This window comes from Hippocampus guttulatus, chromosome 14 (assembly GCF_054856545.1).
Source record: "Hippocampus guttulatus isolate MCC_2025c chromosome 14, RoL_Hgut_1.0, whole genome shotgun sequence".
NCBI classification, from domain to species: domain Eukaryota; kingdom Metazoa; phylum Chordata; class Actinopteri; order Syngnathiformes; family Syngnathidae; genus Hippocampus; species Hippocampus guttulatus.
The window spans coordinates 6,020,272-6,040,215 of record NC_141274.1 but is presented as its reverse complement, the minus strand read 5'-3'; the positions used below and the strand labels follow the sequence as shown (position 1 = coordinate 6,040,215).

At 44.6% G+C, this 19,944-nt stretch overlaps 1 protein-coding gene across 3 annotated transcripts in view; it reads left to right on the top strand.

Annotated features, from left to right (window-relative positions):
- The first annotated feature begins 7,848 nt into the window (after positions 1–7,848).
- efr3a (EFR3 homolog A (S. cerevisiae)) overlaps positions 7,849–19,944 on the top strand; it is a 35,708-nt gene continuing 23,612 nt past the window's right edge. Inside the window, exons 1-4 of one of the 3 annotated variants that reach the window (XM_086129638.1) lie at positions 7,849–8,382; positions 16,554–16,630; positions 16,982–17,109; positions 17,650–17,800. In XM_086129638.1, the coding sequence (XP_085985764.1) occupies positions 8,373–8,382; positions 16,554–16,630; positions 16,982–17,109; positions 17,650–17,800 (366 nt within the window). In that variant the 5' untranslated portion in view covers positions 7,849–8,372. The remainder of the gene's footprint in view (positions 8,383–16,553; positions 16,631–16,981; positions 17,110–17,649; positions 17,801–19,944) is intronic. The other 2 variants (XM_086129636.1, XM_086129637.1) reach the window with 2 other exon arrangements.

Below are 19,944 nucleotides of genomic sequence, written 5' to 3'. Positions count from 1 at the left end.
CCCAAAGTGACACGGCGGTGGAAGCGATGACTCAATCGGGGGCTTTTGTGCTAGCTCAGGCTCCGTGGCACACAAAAGCAAGGAAGACCACCGATGGGTGAGCGCTCTTCTTTCTCCTCGCGCACAGTCACGCACATGGAGCCAAATTACTCAAGTGTGCATAACGCGCTGTCAGCTTGTTGTGCAACACACGATTGGAACAATAAGACAGATTGTGACGTTCTGTAATGCGGCTACGGCATGTTACACACTGACCAACACCCATTCTTGTGTAGAACAGCTAAACTATGTAGCACAGACGGTAAAAAAAATTTTGTAATGCTGCCACTGTATGTAACACAAGAAGGGTAACGCTACCACGTGGACTGCGATTTCATCGTGTAGATGTGAATGTCATTCAGCCTGGCAGCAGCCATTCAACAAATGTGAGTGCTACACCAGTCCGTCAGTATTCCGTTATCATCGCCTTGACTCCGCACCAACAATGACAGATCCTGAGCACAGCACGTGACATCACATATCACCACGGTTGCAAGGCAAATAAGACGATGACAATGACGACATTGGCGAGGAAGGAGGGAGCGATCCACGTCCTCGGGCCGCGTTCAAATGTCGCTGGCTACGTTAGCGACGCCGCGAGGATACCCGCACCTCATTGCGGCAGTGGCAGTCGGTCAGCTAACAGCACTGATGCTTGTCTCGCTGCCGGTTTACCCGCTTTTGTTTCCTTTGCAAAGAAATGAAAGGTCATCGCATCTTTATACAGTATGTAAAAAAAAACAAAAAAAAACACACATGCTACATGCTAATATTAGCATAGCATCGATTAAGGCCGGTGAGGGAGGCGAGCTTTTTTTCTAGCAGCGTTCACACACAAGAAACAAATACATTAGGGTTTAAAAACAAGATCTAGAGAAATCAAATCAAAATGAAACCCCCAAATAAAAGCAGGATAAATGAGAGAATGATGAAGATTTTGCAAAACCGTAAAGTGACGAACCTGATGAGTCAAACCAAGAAGTACAACACCCACTGCTGGGAAGGACTTCCTCGTTTTATTTTTTATTGACCGTCAAGGCTCACCTGTTGTCTGGGTTTGGTCAAATGATGTTTGCAAGCTGAGCCCTTGGGCACTGTGATGTCATTTTCAGTCGATAGCAAGAGGCAAAATGGTGGTCCCCTGAGATGATGGAGATGGAATTTGCTGTTTCATTTATAGTCCACAAAGGCAGATATTTTTCGGAATGTCATGTTTAGACTAGTGGGGGCGCATAGAACAGAATGTTGTCAGGAATATTTTGACGTGACTTGCCCTTTAAGTATCGGTGGCTGACATTAGCAGCAGAACCCATTGCTGGTACCTGGTTTCAGTAGGCGCCCATCACTAATGTTAGGTGGCCAACCGTGCGAAGTGATCAGCGCATTAACCTCACAAATTAAAAGTTGTGTGTTTGAATACCAGCTTCCTGTGTGGAGCTAGCGTGTTAGTCAAAGTACCTGAAGAAAAAAGTTTTTCTCGGGGTAGTCCAGCTTCCTCACATATTCTAAAAACAGGTTTAAACTGGTTTATTCATCATAAATTTATGAATCACAAATCATCCAAATAAAATATGAGAAAGAATTGAAAACAAACAAAGCAATCACACACACACACGCACACGCACACGCACACACACGCGCACGCACGCACACACATTGTAAGGAGTTAAAAAATGTTGTGTGTCCCTTTTCCCAGTGCTTGCCTTGACGACAACGTTGATAGATGGCTGATGAATTATGTACTTATCAGAAGAATAATCCGAACAAAAATAATTTCAGGCCAGGAAACAATTGAGGCGAGCACGCTTTTGGGATGCTTTTAGCACAATTAGGCGAAGTGAGGATGACGATGAGGAAGCAAATGGATGGAGGAGGGTAGGACTCACACGCAGACACATGCACACGCACACACACACACAGCAATTTAAAACTGAGCGGAAATTCAACTTGGCTGATCATGATTGAAAAGAAATGTCAGGGCAAAGGATTGGTTGTCGGTTCATGCCAGGGCATACAGTATGTAAACAAACAATTGACTGGTCATAGCTCTGCCAGTGATTGTGGCCAAATGCGCATTTTCTTCGTCTTCACTGAGAAGCTAACATTCTAACATGGGAGGTCAAATCCCCGCTGAACACATGTAAAGGTGGAGCCCATATTCCAAGCCAAACCTCGGAACCGCCAGGTAGACTTTGCAAGCACTTGTCCATTTTGCTGTTCCCTAAAAAAATAAAATAAAATAATTTCCCTCAGTCTGCCTGATGAAAAAGTGGCAAATGTGAGCAAAAGACATTTCATCCATTAATCAATTTTTTCATCCGCTTTTCCTCACAAGGGTCGCGGGGGTTGCTGGAGCCTAACCCAGCTGTCTTCGGGCAGTAGGCGGGGGACACCCTGAACTGATGGCCAGCCAATCGCAGGGCACACATAGACGAACAACCAACCGTGCTCACAATCACACCGAGGGACAATTTAGTGTGTTCTATTAACCTGCCATGCATGTTTTTAAAATGTGGGAAGAAACCGGAGTACCCGGAAAAAACCCACACAGGCACGGGGAGAACATTCAAACTCCACACAGGAAGACCGGGGCCGGAATCGAACCCTGTACCTCTGCACTGTGAATCCAACGTGCAAACCAGTCGACCACCGTGCCGCCCACCACATTTTATGCGGAAACATTTGTGCGGTCCACTGCACTTACGAGCCATTGACGTCACGGCAACTGCATGGACGTCCACGTGCGGGACACGTGTCGCCATGTGCTGCAGCATGATGTCGCGCACAACGGAACCACAAGAAAAAGAAGAGGATCGGGAGGATTAAGAGGGTGAGGCGGAAGATAAAGAGGAGGAGTAGGAAGGGGCATGAAGAGGAGAAGGAAGATAAAGAAGAGGAGGGTAAGGAGGAAGATTAAGATGAGGGTGAAGACGAGAAGAATTAGGAGGATGACGAATATAAAAATGAGGAAGAAAAGTAGGATGAGGAGGATGATGAAGAGAAGTAGAATGAAGAGAAGGAAGAGGAGAATGAAGATGAAGAAGAGGAGTCTAACGATGAGAATGAGGAGGATGAAGAAGTAGAAGATGATGATAATGAGGAAATGCAGCGGATGAGGATGAAGATGAGAAAAATGAGCATGCGCGAGCTGTGTTGACAAATCCCTGTATTGATACAACAAGAAGCCCAAAATGCTTGACTGCTTGATTGACGAGTTGAACAGATGCGGAAAGCTCACCAAAGGTCAGCATCTCTCGCTGCCACAATGACGACAGGAAGAAAAGCAGGTCCCTCCAAAATCAAAATCGTCAACGAGCGCAAGCTCTTTTCAACACTTTCTGTCGCGTCATCGTTTGACAAGAATAACAAACCCACATGGGGAAGCATCAATTTGTGAAAAAAAAATATGAAGTGGAGCACGTTTCGACAGGTTGGCCAAAGGGTGCGATATATTCTTTATCCTCTGCAAGGAGTGGAGCCATTCCGCTGCAACATCCTCATGCAGTATATTCACTCATCCGTCCGTCCGTTTTCTATTGCCCTCGGGTGGCCAAGTCAGACATTCAATTGCTTCAAGGTGTGACAAATGAATTCGTGCTGCGTATAGAAATCACAAATGACTTGTATGTTCACGTGTTGAGTCAAAAATGCAACCACTTTACCCAAATAATATCATTCAATGCAGTAAATAAGTTTTTTTTTTTTAAAAACGTCTTTTTCTCATTTTTCAAGTGGCATGATCGAGCAATAATGTTCAATGCTACATAAACAATATAGTACTAATATTCGAACCTGGTTATATTGAATTTCCGATGAGTAATTATGCGCATAATGGATTAAATGAAATTCAACTAAACTTATTTTTGTGGCAAAGTAAAAAAGTGAACCCCCCAAAAAAGTCATGCAGATTTTCAAATGTTGGTCATGAGTCCGAATGAGATGATATTCATTTTAAATGAAGAAGGAAAAAAAAAAAAAAAAGAAAGTCAAATCTGTTGCTGGCGCTTGTAAACTGCGACGACATAAGAAGCTTACGTATCATCTGTCCACTTTTCGGAAGCGTGCGGATCATGAGATTAAAAAAAAAAAGTGATTACGTTTAACTCGTCGCCAATCTGATCACAAGAGCTTCTTAAATAACAAGCTCATGAATATTCCAACTTTCACGGATGTAGACTCAATCCTGGCTTCTGATAGGCTGACAAGCAAGAAGAAGAACGGATGACTCCAGAATTTTTGCTGAGCGAGAATTATTCAGAAGCAAAACGTTTTGACATGATTCTCTGCCAAGTAATAAAAAAAAAAAACCTAAGTATGTAAAACATTTAAAATTGTTTCTTTGAATAAAATAATCATCCGCATTTCTATTTTTTTCCCTTATAGTTGATTCAATTATAATTAGCTCAACTATTATTTATGTATATTAATGCATGCAAAATAAATCATGATGATTGCAGATGTCGAGGATTGAAGATAATAATTATTATTAATAGCGCAGGCGCGCTTGGGTAAACGTCGACATCAAATGAGGGTAGTTGGAGCGTGGTTTTTTTTTTCTCCCCCCCTCCCTCCCTTGTTTCTTTCTGACTTTCGGGTTGAGTGAACGCTGGCGCGTTTTGGCTGCCGCTGCTCAACCCGTATTGTTTTGTGTTTTTTGTTATTGTAAAGTGTCCTTGGGTGTCTTGAAAGGCGCTTATAAATAAAATCTATTATTATTATTATTATTAAGCAGTGACGTCTGGATGCTTTACGATGATGTAATGACGTAGCTCCTACTTGGCTATTTGCCAGTGTAAAACTAAACATCTTCTTCGTAAGAACTTGTTAAGCACCAACTAAGAGCAGCACTGGCACCAAATGAGCACTAAGTTGTTTTTTTTTCCCCCGGTGGAAAAGGGGTGTATTTGATCTCACTTTCCAGACCAACCTCAACCTCCACAACGTCCTGGTTCTCCTCCCCGCGATCCCGCTCTCGCCTTAGCGTTTCCTCAGCTGACGTGGTATGAGATGTCACTTCATCAACATGGTTGTTGCTCTGGCGGACCCCCGCGATGGCGAGGATGTCACGAGAAGAGCAAACGGAAGCCAGTTGAAGCCATCGAAACCCGCGGCCTTCCCGTGCGCGTGCCTGACACCGACACTTTGTTTGGGCCACCGGCTCAACTTTGCACCGGTGATGTCATTGGGCTCTGTTCACAATCATTCATTCATTACTGACTCATTTAACAGCATGTGGGGATTTTTGGGGTGGGTTTTTGAGAGGAAGAAGGTGTGTACCTTCTGGCTACTTACAACAAAAGATAAGTAGTAGTAATGTCATGAATAGTAACGCAAGAAGGTAAACAATAGAATGGTGGTCTGAGTTGTAGCATTGACCACTACATGAAATACCGCACAGTAGTAACACATCTGAATATTGCACATGAGCGTTCCAAACGCATCGAATTTCATGCGAATTCTCTGGCGGCGGCGGCAAAGTGCTAATGAACTGAAACACAAATAGAATGTGGAGCGTGAAGGCTAACACTTTGTTAGCATGTTAGCGCGTGGCTTGCTGCGCTAACCGGGAATCCTGACACCGCCTGAATTTAGGTGGTGTTGAGGTGTCAACAAGCATTCCACATGAGTGATAAGAGCACCACCAATGCGAATCGAAAGCAGATATCATATTTGTCGACCTTACACTGCCTGAAGACAGCTGGGATAGGCTTCAGCACGCCCATTCTATTTTATTGAACCATGCTATTGTATTCTCACTTACAAAAAAAAAATTGTTGGCCATTATATATATTTATATTGAGAGTATGTGGTTGTCCACTGGCAATTGCAAATAAGAGGGGACCCAAATAAGAACCGTGTGACACACTCTCCGAGGACTCTCGCTGAGGTCATTTGAAAACCAAGCTACTGTGTGCCCTAAGTGGCGCAATGTCATTTTTCAAATGTCAAAACATCAATAGTGGCAAATGTGACTTAAAGATAGTGAAACGAGAGGTACGCTGTTTTTGGCTCAAGTGCGACATGACACAACTGGAAGCATGACGTCACAGCTAAAAGATTTTCTTTTGATTGGCACTTTCACGGACAGGCGGCATCGACTCGGGAGCATTGTCCCGCTCGGTGGTGAACGGCGGGAGACTCGGATCGGTCACCATGGCTTCGCCCTGACTGAAATTTGCACCTATTTTTGTCATGTCGGTCATCTTCCAACGACCGGCGACTTCCCGCTCGATGGCAACAGCGACTCGATGAAAAGAAAGAAAAATAAACCCTCCATGCTGTGCCGTTCAGGAGCTGTTACCATGGCAACCATGCCAAGCGAACGGCTGCTTTGTGACATAAATAGCAACAAGATTCCAGTCTGATAATGTTCGTTAGGATGACCATTCACAATAGCTGTTCTCCTCATTCGGATGATGGGGAACTGGGGGCCAAGCCAGGCTGACTTTGGCTGAGTGGGGTCTACACACTGGATGTACTTTCAGTTAGCTTTCGTTTTTCTCGAAGCATTTCCATTTTTCTTTTATTTCATTAACGAACATTTTTTCATAACTGATAATATTGTAAAAAATGATCAGACTCGTCCTTTTTTGGAGGTCTTTTTTTTTCGTTCCAAAAGCTTATAGCGTGCAGGCCCAGTGTTTGTTCCACCTCAGTGTAATTGGACACTTCATTCACTTTGCAATCAATGCTTTTTTCCCCATTTCCTTTTTTTTTGCTTCAGACAGGTCTTCGATTTGCAACTTTTTTTTTTTTTTAATGGGACTAGAGCCGTATGATAACATGCTGCTGCTACTGCCACCCTGTTTTGAAAAGCGAAATGTGTATTGACAGTGGTCAGCCCTACTTGCAGATGTCAGTCGTTTGCCTTGAAGAGACATGTCTGATCCTATAATCGGCCCTAAATCCAAAAGGTCTTTAAGAGCTTAAAAAGCACAACCGACTTTTACACTCAACTAGCGTGGCCTGCTCTTATTTTTAGTGGTAGCATGCTTGCTAATAAGCCTCTACGCTGTTGTGGGGCAACACACGTATTCCTGATAGAAATATTTGAGGATAAAGTTACTCACACACTTCATTTGAGACAAATCGACACCGAGCATCTGCAAGGACTGGTTGCACACCTCTTCCATTTTTTCCGATTGTTCTTCAGCAGATCGGAGACAGCCCATTTTTCTGCATTCTACTTAACTGTCCTGATTCAGTATCAAAGGGTACAAGGGGAGAAAAAGCATACTAAAGTCAGTTACACCTCTTGTGGCTGTCAAACCTATCAGGTTTTGGCGTGATAACTTATGATGTTAAAAGGGAAACTTATACCCACAATCTTGCTGCTGTAGACTGTAAATTTCCCCATTGTGGGACAAATAAAGGATATCTTAATCTTAATCAAGTTAAAGCGTGAAGTTCATCATATTGAAATGTGAAATTGATCTCGTCATAATGTGAAATTGAGCACGTTTATGACAAAAAAACTGAACGTTTGGGGTGGAGGGGGCAAAATGGTGTTTTTCTCGGATCATTCGAAATAAACAGTGGCTCTGATATGCCAAAACCTTTCATTTGTCATCTTCCCTAAAAAGATAAATCTTCTTCCTGATTTTATTGGTTGTAAAAGGATCAAAGTCAACTGAGCAATCAATAAATAAACCGATACTGTGATAAAACAAACGAATAGCCAAGAAAGAGCATACGGGGCCATGCATGGGGTAGTGCGATGACGTCACCTTACCGTTATTTCTCGTGCACGCGCGCCCTCCACACCTGCGCGAGTCAGCGTTCCATCAGAGTGCATTCACGGACCCTCGGTTGTTTGAGTGTCACCCGGGGGACGTGCACGCCAAGAGCGCGGAGTTGTTTTCATGTCTTTTCCTTCCTTTTTTTGTTTTTCTTTTTTTTTTTTTGCGGGGGGTTGGGGTGTAATTCCGCTTATAGTTGAAACACTTCCGTGTTGTGCTCCCACGAGAAGGAAGTCTGAAGCGAGTCCGACTGGGGGGCTTGCGTCTGTCTTGTGATCGTCCACAGGCGTCCTCGCCCGGTGAAGGTCTCCCTCTTTTCGTCCATACCCCAATGAGTCGGAGTTGAGCGGTGGTGCTCAGACGTTAGCTCGAGCGGCTAATCGTCCACCGGCCGCTCGGCAGGCTGCTCGTTCGCCGAGCCGGATCGGCTCGTGTCGCTGACGACGCCGACTTTTGCACGCTGTGCTGACTGCGACAGTCGGTCGGGTGCCGTCAGGACGCGGAAGTGGTCGTCTCAGCCATTCCGATGCCAGGTGGCAGGAGGGAACATGGAGGCTAACTAACTAGCCACTGCGGCACCTGGACGTCGCCAGCATGCCAGCAGGTAAGACCAAAAAAGAATTATAAATTGAATGATGACAAAATACGTGAGACGTGATCGCGAATGTTTATATTTCCAAGATCAAAATTTAGTGGTGCGTTTTGGTACCCGGCGGCTGGGTAGGCTGTTTGGAACAACAAACAACCCTCGTTTACCGCGGACACAGCCGCGATTCGAAAAGATCCGCGATCTACAGACTATGTGAACATTTTTTTTTCCAAATGGGTTAGCCTGTACAACACGCTTTAAACTGATCCAAACTTATTAAAAGACGTGTTCTAAAGCATTGTGAGTTCCAGTAAAAATACAGGGAGACCAAATTAAAAATAATTTGGTGAGCGTTGTCTACATGATGCTTTGAACATATTTATGTTCATTAAAAACACTTCATCTTATTGAGACACACTTTGAAAAATATTTGCTTGCACTTGTTCTCACTCTTTGATTCTGTAGTTTTTCGAACAAGAGGTGAAGCGTGCTTTCTTTAAGCTGTTTGTCACTGTAAATGTGGTATTTCCACTGTAAATGTGGTATTTCCTTCAAACATATAACCTACAATAAGGACGATACGATGCATATCTTTTAAAGGCTTCGAGCCGATGCAGTTACATCTTTTAAATCGGAACCGTTTTTTTTTTCTGATTCAAATCATTCTTTGTCACATCTCTAGTTGAGGAACTTCTCCACCTATTTTTCTTGCTGTTAATTACGCATTTTGTGGCACAAATGATTCTACAATGAAGGCGCAGAGCTCAAAATTCAAACTTGTTTGTATACAGTAAAAAGAAAAATCACTCAAAAATCTACACAATTGTTGACACAGTTTGTTGTCCACTCCAACAACTCCTAAGTGCAACACAAACCTTAGTTCAGCGGAGTTGATTGACAAGCCAGGCCATGCAAGCGGACTTTGGACTTCGCTGCCCGTGCCGGTCACACGGTCAAGGATTGACGGCGTGACGACGGATGATTGACATTTTGTTAAACTCCGACAGCTGTTTTGAGTGTCTGGCGGTGAACTCACCCCAGGAGCACACCTGTGTGACCTGCGAGCGACAAAGCTGTCGGGAATGATTTAGAGGTTTGCCCATCCGGGAAGACGGATTAGTGTCTGGGAAAGATGCACAGCGGCTAAATTTAACGTCTGTGTGAGCAGAAACCTGGCAAGGGTCACAGTATTCTCCAGCCACTGTTTAATTCTCAAACACATATTTTGGACTGTCTTTAGAGGGATTGTTTTCTGGAAAATGTATTCATCATTGTGAGCGACACTGATACGGAGTAGTGCACTGGTTCTCAAATTGTGCCTCCTGACCAGATGATCCACTTGCTGGGCGTGCTCGAGCCTATCCCAGCTGTCTTCAGTAGGTGGGGGGGAACACCCTGAACCGGTTGACGGTCGACGCACTAACCACTGGCCCACTGGGCCGCCTCATTCTAAAATAGTGACGCCTCATTTTTGCTTTGAGGAAATGAAACTTTTTTTAATATGATCTGTAAGGTGACGAGTTTACTGCAGTAAGAATGTAGAAAATTACACGTTGGCTTCCTGTAGCCTTGTTTGTTTTTGTGATATCACATCAAATGTGGTTGAAAAATGCTTCAAATTAGAGTTAAAAAAAAAAGATTATTTCTCAACAGATCTCCTCAAACCTTTCATACAAGCTGTTACTTGGGGAGCCCTTCTCTGATTGGCTGGCAAGTTTCAGTTCAAAATGTCCACCAATAAGCACGTATGAGCTGAAATTCTTCTTTCTTCGTTCTACCCACAATCTTGCTGCTGTAGACTGTAAATTTCCCCATTGTGGGACGAATAAAGGATATCTTAAATTCCAAAGTTGACGAGTCAAGAAAAAAAATAAAAACCGCCATCACTTGACTTTAAGACTCGCCTTCATGTAAAAAGCTCAAATGGAAGATTATTGGTGAGAAGGGCAGTGAATTATTTGTGTACTTCAGTCATCAATTGTTTTTCCCTAAATGTATTTGCTCTGCAGGATTTTCATGTTTTTGAGAAAAAGTCAACTAAAATGGTGGCCACTTGTCACTTGTCACTGTTTATAAACAACCTGCTCGGGGAAAACTTTGGTTAGCCAAATTACAGCCGGTGGTTGGCGACGCCCCTGCTTTAGTTCATGTCGCATATTAGGAGTTGTTGAGGCTTATTACAATGATTGAAGCGGGCGGCCTCCACGCGCCTGTTTCTTTGAGCCTCCGAGACTGGAAGTAGTTGATGGCTGCTATTAATAAGCGCAACACGTGTCGCCTGCCGTCTCGAGGCGCTGCTTATCCTCAATGTGTTAAGCACCTCAATTAAATCACACACCCGCAGCCGCCAATGGAAATGGCTTCACGCAAGGAGCGAGAGAGGCCTGCTGGGAAATTGCCTTCCGCGTACGCTGCCGCCTTGAGATGCGGGTGGCCGTGACCGTGCTGAGAACTCAGAAAACTCAAGTCGTGTTTCCCAATTGGAATGAATTGTAATGCCATCTTATCCAATCCAGCCAAGAAAACCCCCCCAATGCAGATATGTTTTTAAGCAAACAAAATGGATATTTATAATTTTGTAACTTGATGATGCAGTTTTTGCATTAAAATGGTAAAGCTGAAGAATTGAAATGCTGTGAAATTATATTTTGAGGCCAATTTTGGAAATATGGGGAAAATATTTGGTTTTTGGAATGCTTTGAATTGGTCAAGAACTTTTAAAGGAGTTGGGAATCATCTAACAGTTGTCTTTATGTGGCACAATTTAAAAAAAAAAAGACTGAAAATATGGAATGGGGGAATTTTTGGGACGTCAGAATTTTAATTGGAATTTTTGAATCCGTCAAGAAGTGTTGAAGCAATAGGGAATAATGGAGAATATGGCTTCATGTGGGAAATTTAATGTAGAAAAATGTGGGATTTGAAATTGAAAGATGTTTTTTGGGGGGGGGGGATTTTTAGAGTATGGGTAATATTTTGTCGTTGGAATGGAATGAAACTTTGTTGAAAATTGCTGGGTTAAGGCGATGTGGGAATTTTTTTAAACATGGAAATGATGGTGGAACTCCTGTGGAGTTTTCCTGGCATTCAATGAGGAATTTTGCAGTAAAAATATGGTCTTAATGTCAAGCTTCGGAGCCACACGAATTCGCCAGATAGGCATTCGCAAAACGCCGCACGCATTGGTGAGTCGTGTACAGCTCGACTGTAGCAAAAGTCACATGCGAGAACACAGCCGATGAAGGGGATCGGTGTTTACCGTTCACACACACAGATTTATGGACATATTTCATCATGTGTTTACGCATACAAATCAATGTACACATTTGCAAACGTTACATATTTGTGACTTTAGTCCACATTTGTCGATTCATGTTCCGCATTGGCGACTATGGTTAGGGATAACGTTTCTTTACCCATATTTGGAAATGGTTTTGCTGCAATAATGGCTCCAGAACGTGCAAGCGCGCTGAACTTGCTCAGTCGGCATAATTGCACTCCATTAGAATGATTAAAACAACATGCGCTCAGTGCGTCCGCGTGTTGACTTGTTTTTGTGCATGCATGGGTGTGTGAGTATACATACCTGTCAACTCGTACGGTTTAGCCATAGTTCATACGGATTTTGTGGTGAATCTTGCGTATATGGCCGTATCGCACAAATCATACGGATTCTGAACATTGAATACAACTCTGAACACAGTAATGCCACTAAGTAGAATGATGATTAGACATTAACCAGACATTGTATTATGGAGATCTACAATAAATATCATTGAAAATTTCGTGGGTTTTTTTCTGCCGTTATTTTGACATATAAAATGCTTTGGTATGTTATAAGGATTTTTTGCTCTTTATAAGGATTTTTTTGGTAGTTTATACAGGTTGGCGGTCCAAAAAGTTGACAGGTATGAGTATGTGAGTGTGTGCCGTGTGTTGTTGATGAGCCAGTAGTGCGCTTTTGCCTTGTGTAGCACTGCAGCTTCACCTGCAATATGCTGAGGGGAAACACTGCAAGGTCAGAGAGAAAGCGAGTGCTCGATGGAGAGAGAGAGAGAGAGAAAGTGAGAGTGTGTGAGAGAGAGACAGAGGGCGAGAGAGAGAGAGATCAATGTCCGCTTGACAGGCCCTGCGGTCCTTCATCATCTGCAAAATGGACTCTGAGAACAACGAGTCAGGTAGGAAGCTGCTCTGTGTGTGTGTGTGCGTTTGTGCGTGTGTGTGTGTGTGTGCGGACGTTCACTTCCTCAAAAGACCGAGTATGGACATTCAACTAGAAGCTCGTGTATGTGTGTGTGTGTCAGTGTGGAAGCTTCCCAGCATGGTGGCTGACAGCCATTCATCTGCTGTTTCATCGCAAGCCTTCAAACAGCTCTCACTCAACGTCCAATCAAATCCCCGCATCCAGGTGGGAGACGGGTGCTCCAACCGCAGGAAGTGAGGGCGCAGACTGATGAGGTCGCAGCATTTGCCATGCGTGCGTGTGTGTGTGTGTGTGTGTGTGTGTGTGTGTGTGTGTGTTGCTCTTTTGTGTGTGTTTATGTCTGCATATACTGCATGCATTAGTTAGTTTAAGCTTTGGTGTGTGCGTGCGTGCGTGCATTGTTGCCGTGCATGTGGATTGGTGTGTTTTGGTGTCCGTGTGGCGCCACTGGTTTAGTGTGAGTTAATTAGTGTGTGTGCTCGAGTGCGTGAGTGTATGTGCGCCCAGACGCACGCGTGTTGGCCACTCATGTTGCTTCTGCAGGACAGCAGATGTTTGATTGGCAGAAAGCTTGAAGCGCCGGAGGACTTTGAGCTTGTCTTTCATGCCTCATTAAGTCCCGCCCGCTGCTGTTGTGCCACACACACACACACACACACAAGCTTCTAGTTGAATGTCCATACTCGGTCTTTTGAGGAAGTGAACGTGCACACACACACAAAACATGCAGCCGTTGATGGGCCGAGCTCTTTTGAGTAAGCAGGCTGACAGTCGAATACAGGAGGCGTCCACGCGCAGCTTTTCTGTGCACGCCGCCCTCACTTGCTTCCCACGTGCCTGTCTTGTCTTTTCCGCCAAGCTTCCCTTCCATTCATTTCTTTCCTTTGCTCTTTTCTCAACTCCTTTCCTTTGTTTTGCCTTTCCATCCTTTCCTACTTTTCCTACTCGGCTTTCATTGGTGTCTCCCTTCATCGACTCCTCTCCTTTGTTCTGTCCGTCCATTCCGCCTTCCATCACTTTTCACACGTCCCTCGTTTCCTTCGTTCATCCTTGTCTCGTGCCCTTCAACGGCACCCCATCATTGCATCCCTTCTTTCTCACATTGCATCCTCCGCATGGAGTCCCTCCAATTTCTTTCATCCTTTTGAGCCCCTTTACTTTTTATCTTGTCTTTCCTTCCGTGCATATTTCGCTCATTCTTTTGCTTCCTTGCCTGTTCATGAACTCGTTTCCTTTATGTCCTTTCGCGCTTCCTTTCCTTCATCCTCATTTCCTTTCCTTCCCTCCCTTCCTCCTGTCATTCCTTGCAAGCGTCACTTTCATTGTTACGTACTTGCCTCCGTTCATGAACTAATTTCCTTTTTTCTTTTCCTGCTGTTTTGCTTCCTTTGCTTCCCTCGGTCCTTTCATTGCGTCCTTTTCTTTGTCGCCCCCCCCCCCCCCTTTCTACCTTTAATTTCATCCTTGCTCACCTGTCTGCTACCTCCTCGTCATCAGTCTCATTTCTTTGCTCTTCCTCATTGGGACATCTTGTGAGCTCCCACTGCGGTGTCTGCAGGTATCTTCCTTTTTCTTCCTCCTCCTCCTCCTCATTCCTCCAGGAGCGGCCAACATTTCGCGTCCCACTTTTTTTCAATCTTTGAATGAAGCACGGCCACCCTGAGCTCTCTTGATCTGAATTACCACGGGGGGCCTTCCTCCTCGAGCAGACGACATCATCTTGACACATTATCATCTCCAGATGAGACATCCCGCCTCACACTGTGGCGCTCACGTGCGCGTGCATCATCCAATTCGTGTACGAAACATTGCATCTGCGTTGTCTTCCTCGTCAAAGGTGAAGGGATTCACAGCGAAGCTTCTCTAATCTCACGCATGATGATTTACCGTGTGTGTGTGTGTGTGTGTGTGTGTGTGTGTGTGTGTGTGTGTGTGTGTGTGTGTGTGTGTGTGATGTTGAAAGATAATTTCCATATGTCAGAAGTGGAGTCTTATCGATTTCGAAATGATTTCCCACGGCAGGAAGCACCTCAGGAGTCGATACAAACTGTCGAGATCATGATACACATGCGGCACGTTTTGTACATGACATTCAGTTAAAAAAAAAACCAAGAGAAGATATGATTTGTTTGTTTTTGTGTTTGCACAAGCATGCAGCATCATACACTACTGGCATCTGTTCCGAAGACCTTACTTGCCTGAAAGTCATTTCTTCAATTTTGGAAATCCAAAATAAAGGCCTTGATTATTTCTTTAAAAAAATGGAATGATTTACTGTTTCAATCAGCCGTTTAACCCACATTATCTGTTTCTATGTTGCAGTTTCATAAAGAATTCAAGTTATTTCAAAAAAAGTTCATAAAAATGAAGCCAGTTTTTTTTCCCACATACAGAAATATTTTCTTTTATTTTAAAACAATTTCAATATGTCAGTTTGACACGCAACATACTTACATGGTGGGTGACACATATTTGAAAGACATACTTGGAAATTGACCCTCCATGACAGTTTTTTGCAGTGTAAAAATTGAAGTAAATATTTAACATTTGAAATTTTCTGGCATTTATATCATGTTCAAGATATCCCTTAAGGAAGGATTTTTACGCACACATTTTTTTCCCAGCGTATATACAGTATATGTATGTGGCACGTAAACCGCTCACACCTCGTCTCGTCTTACTTGTGCGTAAGCAACCTGAACCCTGGCGCTGCGGCTCACCTTGCAGCCTGCGGCGTTGCCTTTTCAAAAGCCTGAAAGTTGACCCGTGCGGGCGCGCGGATGATGTCATCACGATGGCGTGCGGCTGTTGCGACCGCTCCTCCGTCACTCGCATAGCCGACGTCGCCTGTGATCGCTCGCCGCCATGTCGTCCTTCTGCGCCCGATTGCGTGGCCGTGCGGGGAGGGCGTACGGACGGGTTTCTCGCGCTGAGGCCGACCGGACCTTCACGCATGACCAAGTGCTGCTGAGATCTCGTAGGTCAAATGAAATGATGTTCTATCGGTCGACAAAAGTGTCGACTTCTGCCCACACCTCTGCTGCTTCTTTGTCTTTACTGCTCGTTATACACTGAAGGTATTATTTATTGAGTGATTGATTTTTAGATGATGTTTCAGCAGTCGCAAACAAAATCAAGCGGCACTACGGGAAGATGGCACGCAGTGAGTTCACCGCGTGTCACATCAACTTTCAGCAGCACGTCTTTTCATCGTCATTCTCCTCCTCATCAAAAGGCGGCTAACCTCGCCGGCGGGGTCAATACCGCGTATGAGAATAATAATTGCAATAATGAGGATTCATGCCAGCAGAGGTAAATGAAAATAGCAGGTGAGATGCAAATCAGCCGTGCCATAAGTAACAAGGAGCATCCTAATCATTGTTTAAATGCCGGTTCTGTTGTTGTGACGACCAAAGGCAGCCAATTAGCCTCTTCTAGTCGGCGCCCGAGTGAAGACCCGCCGGGCGAGCGAGTCCAAAGGCTGCTCGGTAATGAAATCCTCCGATCCCCTGTTGACCTTCGTTCGACGTGCAGGTGGTAACTTCGGTACACCATGATGGATGAGGGGTTCCTGCGGAAGTCACAGCCGCAGATCGCCCCACAAGAGAGCGTTCATGCTGTCGGCATGAGCACAAATAATATGACACAATACAGCCATCGTTTTTCTCCAGCGTGCGTCTTGTTGAGGTGAGCTGGCGTCTATCGCCGCTAAATTCGGATGAGGGTGGAGCTGTCGCCGGTCAGTGTCGGGGCTTAGGTAAACGGTGGACTGACCATCAGAATAACAATGAACATCAACAAGCCGAATTAATGACGTGACGTGACGAGCTGCGAACGTCTCCATTTTGGTATCTTTGATGCAAAGTGTCTCACAAGTTGCATACAAGATGCAATTGAGAACAAAGTGAGATAGAAATCAGTCAAATGGACTTCGGAAGCTAGGCAGCCTGAGCGCTGATGCGCTGTCTTTGTTGCGTTGCAGGAGTTTGCGGCTGCTGCGGGCCGCTGAGGCCTCGCTACAAACGTCTGGTGGACAACATCTTCCCTGAGGACCCCAAGGTGAGGTTACAATTATTTTAAAAATGTTATATATATATATATATATATATATATATATACACGCACACACATTGCCATGTAGCTAACACTGTAGCTAGCTTGAGACCTTCAGAAGTCTTTCCAAAGTCCAAATAAATGACGAGTGAATTACAAAATGGGAGGACTTTTCCTTTAAAGGAAGCTCACGGGTGTGAATATGTGTTGATAGTTGTCTAACCGGAGTCAAAATGATCTCTCCTCTGGTTCCACATTATTTCATTCAATCATAAGTTGTACTTGCAACTTGATATTCCCCCTACTATACACGTAGCATTGCTAGCATCCTTATATGTGTTCTTGTGGCATGCTCAGGATGGTCTGAGCAAGTCGGACATGGAGAAGCTGACGTTTTATGCCGTGTCAGCTCCAGAGAAGCTGGACCGCATCGGAGCGTACCTGGCCGAGCGCCTCAGTCGCGATGTGGTGCGTCATCGCTACGGGTGAGTTGCGTGGGCAATGCTGTGCGTTTGCCTCAGCTCCCGATTGACCTGCCAAATGGTCACGGTGAAAGAAGAATGTTCAATCACAGTACACATGAGCAAAAGGCAGCTAACCTTCTCAGGTGTTAGCATTGTGGCCACTCCCGGGCAGACAATTTAAAATATTAAACATGTTCAATATTTCGCACCAACGGCCAAGGACTCCGAAACACGGGAATGCAGCCAATTAAGAAGCAGTTGGCCCACACCACAAGAATGGGGGAATAAAAACCTTACCTGCCCCTTGGCATTGTGTTAGTCTCACATTAGCATAATGGAACTGCCTTGCCTTTGGTATGTTAGCGGCCATGTTAGTCTTGTTAGCACCATGTTGCACCGTGTTAGCATTATGTTCGTGTCATATTGTTGCCATTCGTGACATTGGTACCTTTTTGTAGGTGTTTTGTGTTATCTGATTAGCTTGCTAGCCTCAGCACTGCATTTTCTCCTCCCTCGAGAAGGTTAGCAAGCTAAAACCAATGTGCGCACGTGTGTGCTCAGGAACGTGGTGATTGCCATGGAGGCTCTGGACCAGCTGCTGATGGCCTGCCACTCGCAGAGCATCAAACCCTTTGTGGAAAGCTTCCTGCACATGGTGGCCAAGCTACTCGAGTCCAAGGAACCGGACCTGCAAGTTCTGGGGACCAACTCGGTGAGGCCGCTCTGTTTATACTGTATGTTAGAAAGGAACCTTGATCAATGAGTGCCCCAACTTACGAGCTAGGGATGTTACGATATCCAAACGTCGATACGAAATTATCTGATAAACATCTGCTTGAAGAAATTATTGGTAGGCGACTGAAGTATGGTCTCTCTGAGGCACCGTAGTAAGCGTGCTTCATAATGCACAAACGTCTACCGCGAAATGGCACTGAATTCTACACACTGTATCTCAACAGGGAATTTGTGTTCACGTGTTTATATTAGCGAGGGTGGTACTGCAAAAACAACAAACTCGATAATGATAATTTGCCGATTTTATGCGTCCTCGATTTGAAACAACCCCATCTTGTGTCTCGGATGGGGCCACCGTGTCACGTGATTGCAGCCTGCTTACTGATTGTCAGAAGGAAGGCTTATTATTTCCTAGCCCTTTAGCGTCTGCGTACACCGAATGAGGACATTTGTCACTCCCCTAACTTTGCACCCAATCAGTGGACCTGTTTGTGTTTTGTTTTGCAACAGTATTAAGACCCGATAATGTAAAATTGCACATTGTGAAAGCAACGATGACGATGATTGTGACGGCAATATATATCTTACTCACCCCGAGTTAATATCAGCACTCAAATGCAAAATAGCTTTTCAGTTTCTTCTTTTGGGGCCTTTTTACAATATAATGGAGGCGACCAGTCAGCCCGCAGGTGCACGTTAACGCTTAAACAGCTAATTGAACGCAACGCTGGCTCTGAAAATGGCTTTTGTCATATCACGCGCCTAATTATTGGGATTATTATGAGCCTGCAAGAGCCGCCAGCAAATGTCAGACCTTCATACACCGTTCAAGGTCAGTGCGAAAGAGGGAAAATAGACGGATCGACAGATATTTTATTCACGAGTTAGCCACATTTGAGAAACAATCAACTGGTCGCGACTCAAGTGCAAGCTGGTTGCCAGTCAGTGTCAGACCACATAATGACAAAGAATTGAATGGCCATCAGTCACTGTGAGAACACACAGACAAACAATGGACAGGTTGCCAGTCAGTTTCAGAGAACATACAGACAAATAATAGGTTGGTCCCATGTAAGCTAGATGGAGACCTAATGGACTGGTCGTCAGTCAAGTTAAGGCACATATGAACAGACAGTAAATTGCACACAAGTAACTACCAGGCCACATGGAGAAATCGGTGGACTGGTCGCCAGTCAATTTCAGGGCGGGAAGTCGCGGCACAAATACACACAGATGTTCCAACAGAGATTCAACGCCGAATCTTGCGACTGCGAGGCAGACGTCTGCCCAAAATCTCATTCCAATTTTTAATTTATTTTTTTTTGGCCTGCTCCATTATGGGCAGTTCATCTCAACAGGAGGCTGAGCTGCATTATTTACCAGTGTGATTTATATTTTATTTATGAGTGGTCTTTTCTTTGGCGAGCGGTCTTTTTTTTTTTTTTTTTTGTCGGTGGTATTTCAAGGCTGATGGAGGAGTGGGCAGCTTGGAGGCAGGGTGGGGCCTTGGGGTTCACTCTCGGGTTAATGACATTTTCCTCACAAAGCTGCCACATCTGTTGTGTAGCCGGTGTGCGCGCGTGTGTTTGTGTGCGCCTAGTGTGTGTGGGCTCGGTGATGCGTCACTGCGCAAGAAAAAGAAAAAGATGGCGGCTTGAAAGCTGCTCATTAGGCACAAAGCCAAAGTAGCCATTTAAATATTGCCTTCCCCGCGGCTCCTCTTCGGGCCCCGATGAGTGATTTCTAACTTATATAGAAAAATATGTGTTCATATTTATACTAACAATAGCTCATGTCAGCTACTGAAGGAAACAATCAAGAATGACAGTTAATGAAAAAAAAATATGCTAATAACATTGAGAGACCGCCAACAACAGCTAATGGTCGCTAACCACCACTAATGACTTATAAGAGCTAACAACCTCTACAGTCCGCGAATGACGACGAGGGACCACTAACAGCTAATGACTGCTAACTACACTTTATGACCACCATTGACAGCTAACCACCACTAGAAACCGCTAACGACTGCTAATAACCGCTGACAAGAGCTTAAAATCTTGAAAGCCACTACCAACCAACCACTCGAGACCTCTCACAATTGCTAATTCCCATTATGTT